The sequence below is a fragment of the Theropithecus gelada genome, chromosome 19, assembly GCF_003255815.1.
Source record: "Theropithecus gelada isolate Dixy chromosome 19, Tgel_1.0, whole genome shotgun sequence".
In the NCBI taxonomy this organism is placed as follows: Eukaryota; Metazoa; Chordata; class Mammalia; order Primates; family Cercopithecidae; genus Theropithecus; species Theropithecus gelada.
The window spans coordinates 6,375,866-6,387,077 of NC_037687.1; the positions used below are offsets into that span (position 1 = coordinate 6,375,866).

The window sequence follows — 11,212 nt, forward strand, 5'->3', positions numbered from 1 at the left end:
ATTTTTTTTTTTTTTTTTTTTTTTTTTTTGGTATTTTTAGTAGAGATGGGGGTTTCTCCATGTTGGCCAGGCTGGTCTCGAACTCCTGACCTCGGGTGATCCACCCACCTCGGTCGGCCTCCCAGAGTGCTGGGATTATAGGCATGAATCACCACGCCTGGCCAAGTATCATTTTTTTTTTTTTTAATTGTTTGTAGACATAGGTTTCCTCTATGTTGCTCAGGCTGGTGTGTAACTCCTGGCCTCAAGCAATCCCCCCACTTCAACCTCCCAGTGTGCCGGGAGTACAGGCGTGAGACCCTGCACCTTCCTGGCAAACGGAGTGTTCTATTATCAAGGGAAGGTCAGGGTGTTGGAAGTTTCTGGAACTCTGAAAAGGAGTTAAGGAGCTCTCGGAAGGCAGGGAGGAAGTCATTTCAGTATCTTCCTGCCCAGCTCCTGGCATGTGGTGGGTGAACCATTTGCCCACTGAATAGCGTGTGGGTTTAGCTCCTCCCTAGGCCACACAGAGGGATTCGTGTTGTTCATTCATCTGTTTATGCAACCACCTGTCCCCGAAGTGTTCTTAGAGCAAGCCCTGCCCTCGGGGCTGGGGTTACAGAGTTTATAGGATGCTGACATCAGAGTGGGAAAGAGAGGCACGGAGTCATGCCAAATAAAGACATTTCTGGGCCGGGCGCAGTGGCTCACGCCTGTAATTCCAGCACTTTGGGAGGCCAAGGTGGGCGGATCACCTGAGGTCGGGAGTTTGAGACCAGCCTGACCAACAGGGTGAAACCCCCCCCTCTACTAAAAATACAAAAAAAAAAAAAAAAATTTAGTCAGGCATGGTGGTTCGCGCCTGTAATCCCAGCTACTTGGAAGGCTGAGGTACGAGGATCACTTGAACCCGGGAGGCGGAGGTTGCAGTGAGCTGAGATCGCGCCACTGTATTCCAGCTTGGGTGACAGATCGAGACTCTGTCTCAAAACAAACAAACAACAACGACAACAACAAAAACCCACACAGGCATTTATGATAGCAGTTAAGTGCAGTGAGGAATAGAAAACAGAGTGACATTTGGGAGGAACGAGTGTGCTCTTTCGGGCAGGGTGGGCTGGATGGTGGCCTCCCTGACGTGGATACACTGGGGCCCTGAGTGGAGGATGAGGAACTGGTGCTGGGAAGGTTGGAGTAAATTTCTTCAGGTGATTTTCACACTTCAGCGTGGTTTTTGTGCAAGCAGCTGTCTGAACACATGAACAGTGATGATACTGCGGCCCGAAGAAGAAGGAATCTCTTTGATTCCATTTGGAAACAGTTGAGCAGGAAAAGAGAGGCTGGGTGCAGTGGCTCATGCCTGGAATCCCAGGACTTTGGGAGGCCAAGGAGGACAGATCGCTTGAGCCCAGGAGTTCAAGTCCAGCCTGGGCAACATAACAAGACCTCTGTCTCTACAAAAAAATTTTAAAAATTAGCCAGGCGTGGTGGTGCATGCCTGGAGCCCCAGCTATTCAGGAGGCTGAGGTGGGAGAATTACTTGAGCCCAGAAGGTGAAGGTCACAGTGAGATATAATTACACCATTGCCCTGCAGCCTGGGTGACAGAGCGAGACCCTGTCTCCAAACAAACAAAAACAAAAAACAGAAAGGAAAAGAGAAGAGAAACTGTCCGTCAGGCTACAGACCTTGAAGCTTCTCTGAGGATTGCTGGATTCCAGTTAAAATACCTTTCGATTTGAGACCAGCCTGACCAACATGGAGAAATCCCATCTCTACTAAAAATAGAAAATTAGCTGAGTGTGGTGGTGCATGCCTGTCATCCCAGCTACTCGGGAGGCTGAGGCAGGAGAATGGCTTGAACCCAGGAGGCAGAGGTTGCAGTGAGCTGAGATCGTGCCACTGTACTCCAGCCTGGGCAACAAGAGTGAAACTCAGTATCAAAAAAAAAAAAAAAAAACCTTTTGAAGAAGCACTTTGATGGAATCAAAGGTCATGGGGGCCAGGGCAGCTGTCCCCACCTGCAGGTGGGGGCCCTGCCCTTTGTTCACACCTACAAGCAAGGAATTCTGTTGGGCTCGTAATTCTCGTTGTGATGGGGTTAAAGGGCAAATCTCAGGCCGCTGCCTCAAGACTGGGAGTTCTCCGAGGGCAAAGGCCAGGCTCATTCATTTCTATGCCCGCCCCAGCCTCAGGCCAGTGCCCGGAAGAAAGCAGGTCCCCAGTTCCACCAGGGTCTTCTAAATCTCAGAACAGAGGCTCCAGACCGTGGCGTGGGCCCCTTTGGTTCCACCAAAGTGTTCGGTTTGGACTTTGCAGCATTTCGCATTTTCCTTTTTGGATTCACGGCCAACATTCGACAACAGGGAGCTTCCACATCAAAACTCCCAGCTTCTCTTGAAAACCGACTGACTTGGCAACGCAGGGCCTGCACGTCCCCATGGCAACAGCTGCGTGAACGCTTCCTGAGCTTTTATTGAGCCCAGCTCTGTTCTCAACACTCTGCACGGATGAACTCATCTTCTGGAACGTTCCAGGCATTAGCATCCCGATGTTTTGCAGAGTGATCAGGGAACTGCAACAAGGTCATACAACGTAGGTGGGAGAGGCAAGGCGGAAGCCCAGGCAGCCCCACTCCTTGGGCCCATATTTTTTAACTTTTTATTTTATTATAGAGATGGGGGCCAGGCCCGGTGGCTCACACCTGTAATCCCAGCACTTTGGGAGGCTGAGGTGGGTGGATCACCTGAGGTCAGGAGTTTTGAGATCACCCTTGTGTGATGGCCAACATGGTGAAACCCTGTCTCTACTAAAAATACAAAAATTGGCCGGGCGTGGTGGCTCATGCCTGTAATCCCAGCACTTTGGGAGGCGAAGGCAGATGGATCACTTGAGGTCAGGAGTTCAAGACCAGCCTGGCCAACATGATGAAACCCCATCTCTATTAAAATACAAAATTAGCCAGGCATGGTGGTGAGTGCCTGTAATCCCAGCTACTCGGGAGGCTGAGGCAGGAGAACCGCTTGAACCAGGAGGCACATGTTGCAGTGAGCTGAGATCGTGGCATTGTGCTCCAGGCTGGGCAACAGAGCCAGACTCCCTCTCAAAAAAAAAAAAACAACAAAAAAATTAGCTGGGCTTGGTGATGCAAGCCTGTAATTCCAGCTACTCAGGAGGCTGAAGCAGGAGAATCTCTTGAACCTGGGAGGCAGAGCTTGCAGTAAGCAGAGATCGCACCACTGCACTTCAGCCTGGGTGACAGAGCAAGACTCCATCTCAAAAAAAGGGGGATCTTGCTGTGTTGCCCAGGCTGGTCCTGAACTGGCCTCAAGCTCCCACCTTGGCCTCCCAAAGTGCTGGGATTACAGGCATGAGCCACCATGCCCAGCCACCAAGGCCCCAATTTTATTTCCTCTCCTGTGCACTGACTTTGCCACAGTCACTGCTACAGGCATTTGGGTCTGCAGTGGCCTTGCCTTAGAGTCTGTCCATTAGTTCCTAGTAGCACAGCATCCCTGGAGCCTGAAACACAGACCATGCCTAGCCCCATCTGGGACCCCAGCTGGCTCATGCATCTTTGTTTGGTGCATTTTGGTGCAGCAGGTCTGGCTTGATGATGGATCCCCAGGACGGAGATCTCTGTGCACAAGAACACGATGTGCAGGAAGCGTGTGTTGATTCCCCTTACAATTCCCACAGTCCTGTATACTCCAGACACCATGGGGGGCCGTCCTGGATCAACCCACTGAAATCCACGGGAAGCCAAGGCTGCACACAGCCTCAGCATTCCAGGGAGACTCTCGCCCCTATTTTACAGATGCGGAAACCAAGCCCCAAGGAGGAAGGGTTGCCTCCTCTTAATTAAAAGTTGTAGGGCCAGGTGAGGTGGCTCATGCCTGTAATCCCAGCATTTTGGGAGGCTGAGGCAGGTGGATCGCTTGAACCCAGGAGTTCCAGACCAGCCTGGGCAACATGGCAAAACCCCATCTGTACAACAACAACAAAAAATACAAAAAAAATTAGCCAGGTGTGATGGTGAGCACCTGTGGTCCCAGCTACTAGGGAAGCTGAAGTGGGAGAATTGCTTGAGCCCAGGAGAGTTCAGTGAGCTGAGATTGTACCACAGCACTCCAGCCAGGGTGGCAGGAGTGAAACCCTGTTTCAGAATAAATAAATAAATAAAATACGTGTTTTTGTTTGTTTTTCTTTCTTTCTTTCTTTTTTTTTTTCTTGAGAGAAGTCTCGCTCTGGTCCCCCAGGTTTGAGTGCAATGGCTTGATCTTGGCTCACTGCAAACTCCGCTTCCCAGGTTCAAATGATTCTCCTGCCTCTGCCTCCCAAGTAGCTGGGATTAAGGTGCCTGCCACCACGCCTGGCTAATTTTTATATTTTTTTTTATAGAGATGGGGTTTCACCATGTTGGGCAGCCTGTTCTCGAACTCCTGACCTCAAGCGATCCCCCCATCTCGGCCTCTCAAAGTGCTGTGATTATAGGCGTGAGCCACCTCGCCCAGCCATGATGTCTGAATTGATGGAACTGATGGTCATGTAACATCAAAACCAGCCAATTGACATTGATATGTATTTGTTTATACAGTTACCTGCATGTGGAGATATCATTGTCTTTAAAAAAAAAAAAAAAAAAAAAAAAAGGTTGCCAGGCATGGTGGCCCACACCTATAATCCCAGCATGGAGGATCGCTTGAGCCCAGGAATTGAAGACCAGCCTTGGCAACATAGCAAGACGCCATCTCTACAAAAATAAAAATTAAAAAGCTAGCCAGGTGTGGTGGCCCACACCTGTAGTTCTAGATACTTGGGAGGCTTAGGTGAGATGATGGCTTGAGCCCAGGAGGTTGAGGCTGCAGTGAGCTGTGATTGAGCCACTGCACTTCAGCGGAAGTGACAGAGTGAGACCCTGTCTCACAAAACGAAACAAAACAAAAAATGGATCACTTGAGGTCAGGAGTTCAAGACCAGCTTGGCTAACATGGTGAAACCACATCTCTATGAAAAATACAAAAATTACCTGGGCGTGATGGTGGGCGCCTATAATCCCAGCTACTCGGGAGGCTGAGGCAGGAGAATCGCTTGAACCGGAAGGTGGAGATTGCAGTGAGCCAAGATTGCATCATTGCACTCCGTCCAGCCTGGACGACAGAGTGAGACTCTATCTCAAAAAAAAAAAAAAAAAAAAATAGAGAGAGACAGAGAGAGAGACAGGGTCTTAAGAAAAGACCTGTCACTGGGGGGAGGGAGGAGGGATAGCATTAGGAGATATACCTAATGTAAATGACGAGTTAATGGGTGCAGCACACCAACATGGCACATATATACATATGTAACAAACCTGCACGTTGTGCACATGTACCCTAGAACTTAAAGTATAATTAAAAAAAATAACAACAACAGCAACCAAAAATATATATACAAAAAAGCAAGAAAGAAAAGACCTGTCACCCCGGCTGGAGTGCAGTAGCGGAATCACGACTCACTGCAGGCTTGAACTCCCTGGCTCAAGCGATCCTTCTGTCTCAGCCTCCTGGGTAGCTGGGACCATAGGCCACCTCTGTTTTTCTTTCTGATGCTAGAGTGGTCACATCTTGGGCTACCAGGAGCAATTTCATGTTGATGCTGGTGTCCTTTTGGGTTGAATGCTGCTTTTTTTTTTTTTTTTTCTTCAAAACAGAGTTTCACTCTCTGCTCACTGCAAGCTCCGCCTCCTGGCTTCACGCTATTCTCCTGGCTCAGCCTCCCGAGTAGCTGGGACTACAGGCGCCCACCTCTGTGCCCAGCCAATTTTTTGTACTTTTTTATAGAGACGGGGTTTCACTGTGGTCTCGATCTCCTGACCTCATGATCCTCCTGCCTCGGCCTCCCAAAGTGCTGGGATTACAGGCGTGAGCCACCGCGCCCGGCTCAATTTTTTTTATTTTTACTAGCGATGGTTTCACTGTGTTAGCCAGGATGGTCTCGATCTCCTGACCTCATGATCCACCCGCCTCGGCCTCCCAAAGTGCTGGGATTACAGGTGTGAGCCACCGTGCCTGGCTGTGGTTGAATGGTTCTTGTTTTCTGGTACAAGACTTTAAACTCCCACTTTTTTTTTTTTTTTTTTTGAGACAGAGTTTCATTCTTGTCACTCAGGCTGGAGTGCAATGGCACGATCTCAGCTCACTGCAACTTCTGCCTCCCAGGTTCAAGCCATTCTCCCGCCTCAGCCTCCTGAGTAGCTGAGATTACAGGCGCCCGCCACCACACCTGGATAAATTTTGTATTTTTAGTAGAGATGGGGTTTCACCATGCTGGCCAGGCTGGTCTCGAACTCCTGACCTCAGGTGATCCACCCACCTCGGCCTCCCAAAGTGCTGGGATTACAGGCATGAGCCACCATGCTCAACCTCATTTTCCTTTAATATGTAGGCCCTCTGTATCTATGGGGGTTTGGTTCCAGGACCTGTCTCAGATACCAAAATCCATGGATGCTGAAGTTTTTTTGTTTGTGTGTTTTTGAGACGGAGTTTTGCTCTGTCGCCAGGCTGGAGTGCAGTGGTGCAATCTCGGCCTACTACAACCTTCGCCTCCCTGGTTCAAGCGATTCTCCTGCCTCAGCCTCCCAAGCAACTGGGATTACAGGTGTGTACCACCACGCCCGGCTAAGTTTTTGCATTTTTAGTAGAGACGGGGTTTCGAAAACCACGTTGGCCAGGCTGGTCTCAAACTCCTGATCTCGTAATCTGCCCACCTTGGCCTCCCAAAGTGCTGGGATTACAGACGTGAACCACCACACCTGGCTGCTCACGTTTCTGATATAAAATAACATAGTAGTGGCCAGGTGTGGTAATCACACATGTAATCCCAGCACTTTGGGAGGCCAAGGTGGGAGCCCAGGAGATTGAGGCCAGCCTGGGCAACATAGTGAGATCCCATCTCTAAACAAATTACATATTCAGACAGGGCGCAGTGGCTCATGCCTATAATCCCAGCACTTTGGGAGGCTGAGGTGGGCGGATCATGAGGTCAGGAGATCAAGACCATCCTAGCTAACACGGTGAAACCCCGTCTCTACTAAAAATACAAAAAATTAGCCGAGCGTGGTGGTGGGCACCTGTAGTCCCAGCTACTCAGGAGGCTGAGGCAGGAGAATGGTGTGAACCCGGGAGGCAGAGACTGCAGTGAGCTGAGATCGTGCCACTGCACTCCAGCCTGGGTGACAGAGTGAGACTCCATCTCAAAAAAAATAAATAAATAAAAATAAAAATTACATATTCGAAGAGTTAAATAATAAAATACCGTGGTATTTGCCTAGAACCTATTATCACCCTCCCATATACTGTAAGTCATCTGTAGATGACTTGTAATACTTAAAACAATGTAAACATTATGTAAATAGTTGTTATAGTGTATTGCTTAGGGGATAATGACAAGGAAAAAATTCTGGGCTGGGTGAGGTGGCCCACGCCTGTGGTCCCAGCTGCTTAGAAGAGTGAGGTGAGATCGCTTGAGCCCAGGGGTTCGAGGCTGCAGTGAGCTATGATTGCGCCACTGTACTCCAGCAAGACCCTGTCTCAAATTAAAAAAAGAATTTTAATTTGGACATTATGAGGTATGGGGAAAAAACCAGACCCTGTCTAAAAAGTCTATACATGTTCAATACAGAGGCAACTTGTTTTCCAAATATTTTCTTTTGTTTTTGTTTTTTTTATTTTCTGAGACAGTTTCCCTTTTATTGCCCAGGCTGGAGTGCAATGGGGCCATCTCGGCTCACTACAACCTCTGCCTCCCGGGTTCAAGCGATTCTCCTGCCTCAGCCTCCCAAGTAGCTGAGATTACAGGCGCCCGCCACCACGCCTGGCTAATTTTTTGTATTTTTAGTAGAGACTGGGTTTCACCATGTTGGCCAGGCTGGTCTCAAACTCCTGACCTCAAATGATCCGCCCGCCTCGGCCTCCCAAAGTGCTGGAGTTACAGGCCTGAGCCACCATGCCAGCCCTTTTGTTGTTGTTGTTGTTGAACTTTGCCATATATCCAGAAGATCTCACATTAGTGTAAAGAGATCTTCCTTGTTCCTTTTTTTACAGCTGTGTAGTATTCCATTGTTTGGCCACGCCATTGTATATTCAGCCAATCTCCTATGGGCCATAAATTACTTTCAATCCTTTGCCACTACAGACAATGCCACATTAAATAACCTTTGCATGTGATTTCACCTTTTTGCTAGTATCCTTGAAATAGATTAAGGGTGCAATAGCTGGATTAAAGAGAAATGCATAATTTTGCTAGCCATCGCCAAATTCCTCTTCATTTTACATTTACAGCAAGACCTACAGAACATGCTGCCAAGGTTTCGGACTTTTGTCAACCTGTGTAGGGGAGAAGTGGTATTTCAGTGTGGTTGTAATGAGCATTTCTCTGGCTACAATTGAGTGTTAATATCTTTTGCAAAGTTTAAGGGCCTCACTGGGCACAGGGGCACATACCTGTAGTGCTAGCTATTCAGAAGGCTGAGGTGGGAGATCGCTTGAGCCCAGGAGTTCAGGGCTGCAGTGAGCTATGATCTTGCCACTGCGTTCCAGCCCAGGCAAGGGTGAGACTCTGTCTCTAAAAATACAAAAAGCTTGAAAAGTGTTTTGTTGTCTTCTTCAGTGAACTCTTTATATCTCTATAACAGGTTGTTGACTTTTTCTTTTTTTTTTTTTTTTTGAGACGGAGTCTCTCTCTGTCGCCCGGGCTGGAGTGCAGTGGCCGGATCTCAGCTCACTGCAAGCTCCGCCTCCCGGGTTCCCGCCATTCTCCTGCCTCAGCCTCCCGAGTAGCTGGGACTACAGGCGCCCGCCACCTCGCCCGGCTATTTTTTTTTTTTTATTTTTTAGTAGAGACGGGGTTTCACCGTGTTAGCCAGGATGGTCTCGATCTCCTGACCTCGTGATCCGCCCGTCTCGGCCTCCCAAAGTGCTGGGATTACAGGCTTGAGCCACCGCGCCCGGCCAGACTTTTTCCTTCTTCTGTTTTGTTTTTGTTTGTTTTTTGAGGCAGAGTCTTGCTCTGTTGCCCAGGCTGGAGTGCAGTGGTATGTAATCTCTGCTCACTGCAACCTCCGCCTCCCGGGTTCAAGTGATTCTCCTGCTTCGGCCTCTCCCGAGTTGCTGAGACTACAGGTGTGCACCACTATGCCCAGCTAATTTTCCTGTTTTTAGTAGAGATGGGGTTTTACCATGTTGGCCAGGTTGGGCTGGAACTCCTCACCTCAAGTGATCCACCTGCCTTGGCCTCCCAAAGTGCTGTCATTACAGGCCGAGCCACCATGCTCGGCCATTGCATCACATTTGGATCACATTACAATTATAAACTAGTTTGGGAAGACTCAGCTCCTTTATAATGTTGTTTATAATGTTGAGTCTTTCTATCCAAGAATATATATCTGATCCTTTTGTGCAAGTATCTTTTTGAGTCACTTAAGAATATTTTACTTTCTAGGCCAGGTGCAGTGGCTCCCAGCAATCTGGGAGGCCAAGACAGGAAGATCACCTGAGGTTAGGAGTTCGAGACTAGCCTGACCAACATGGCAAAACTGCGTCTCTACTATAAAGTACAAAAATTAGCTGGGTGTGGTGGTGTGCACCTGTAATCCCAGCTACTTGGGAGGCTGAGGCAGGAGAATGGCTGGAACCTGGGAGGAGGTGGTTGCTGTGAGCGGAGATCTTGCCATTGCACTCCAGCCTGTGCGACAGAGTGGGTCTTCGTCTCAATACATACATACATACATACACATACATACATACATACATACATTATACATACAGACCGACCGACCAGGGCAGCCTGATTATTTCTTATACCTGCCCATGTAATCCTAGATACCTGGTTTCCAGGGAAACCGGGGTTCTGGGACCACCGTGCCTGGAACCTCCTCATCCAGCCCCCTTGTTTGGGTTCCTAGGTGGGCCGGACCCCCGATGTCGTCATTATATTTGACTGCTCCATGGAGACGATGGTCCGACGAGTGCTACACTGGGGCCAGATGAAGCACCGGGCAGACGACTCGGAGCTGGCCATCTGCCAGCGCCTGGACACGCACTACACCTTGTGTGAGCCAGTCTTGACCTTCTACCAGCAGAAGACCCTGCTCCGAAATGTCGGTGCTCCCCGCTTCTGGCTCACTACACCCCAACCCCTAGGAAACAAGTCCTGCTTCAACAGCCCAGGGTCACCTGGGCCTGGTCCTCGCTTTCCTACCAGGTAACCTGGGGGATTCCCATTCCCCCAGGAAATGCCCTGGGAACCCAGCCTCAGCTCACGTGGGCAGGCGATGGGACGCTGGTGGGGCCTCCCTGCACGCCCTCACACAGCAGTCAGCAACACAAGCTTTCCTGACCCTGTCCCCACTCTCTCTTCACGTGCATGCCTCTGGGATTTTCCCAGGATCTGAGCAGGAGGGTGATGTCCCTGCCGTGGGGCCCAGACCTGACCCCTGCGGCTCCCCCTTCTCTAGATCCTGGCAGAGGAAGCACCAGAGAACATCTTTGCCAAGCGCTGCTCTGTCATTGAGAGTCTGCAGTGAGATGGAGGGGCTGGGGGCGGGCCTTGCCCCTCACCAGAACCCGTGCAGGACGTGGGAGGGGTACGTGCCTAGGAGATGAGACCTCCAGAAATGAGGGATGATGCCCCCTGTGATTCCAGAGCAGCAGCTTCCCCTTCCCTGGGTCTGCTTCCCCATCAGGCAGGTTGGCCAGGGGCCACCAAGGAACACGCCCCACCAGGCCAGGTGCCTGGCACACCTGCATGGGTTGGGGGGCTGTAAACAGCCCCCCCTAGAGACCACATCTGTTACTGGAACCTGCTGGGGCTCTCACCGGGCCTGTGAGCCCAGGACATTTGAGATGAAGCCAGTTTTAAATGCTGGCATTCAGCCACCACCTCAGAGACCCCGCAGCTGCATGGGGAGTTACAAGATGCCCGCCCAGGTCCAAACAGCTCAGGTGGGCCCTCGGTGCCCTCTCCCACCTCACATCCGGTCCCATCACCCACCGAGCATTGGCATGGGCCTGGCTCCTAACTCAGGGCTCTGAACGTTAACAGGCCAGAGAACTTCCTGTAGCAACAGCCCATCCATGGGAACACTGGTCCCTGAGGCCCTCCTGAGCGCCTTGCTCCCCAAAGTGCTGGAAGGAAACTGGGTTGGGGAAGACAGCAGTGCTGGGCTTGGCCAGCCTCCCCTTCCCACATCGGAAGGG

The 11,212-nt window shown here is 50.2% G+C and overlaps 1 protein-coding gene across 1 annotated transcript in view; it reads left to right on the forward strand.

Annotated features, from left to right (window-relative positions):
* LOC112613580 (adenylate kinase isoenzyme 1) overlaps positions 1–10,605 on the forward strand; it is a 14,932-nt gene extending 4,327 nt beyond the window's left edge. Inside the window, exons 2-3 of the mRNA XM_025369229.1 lie at positions 9,919–10,113; positions 10,471–10,605. Coding sequence (XP_025225014.1) covers positions 9,919–10,113; positions 10,471–10,539 — 264 coding nt within the window. The 3' untranslated portion in view covers positions 10,540–10,605. The remainder of the gene's footprint in view (positions 1–9,918; positions 10,114–10,470) is intronic.
* The last annotated feature ends 607 nt before the right edge of the window (positions 10,606–11,212 follow it).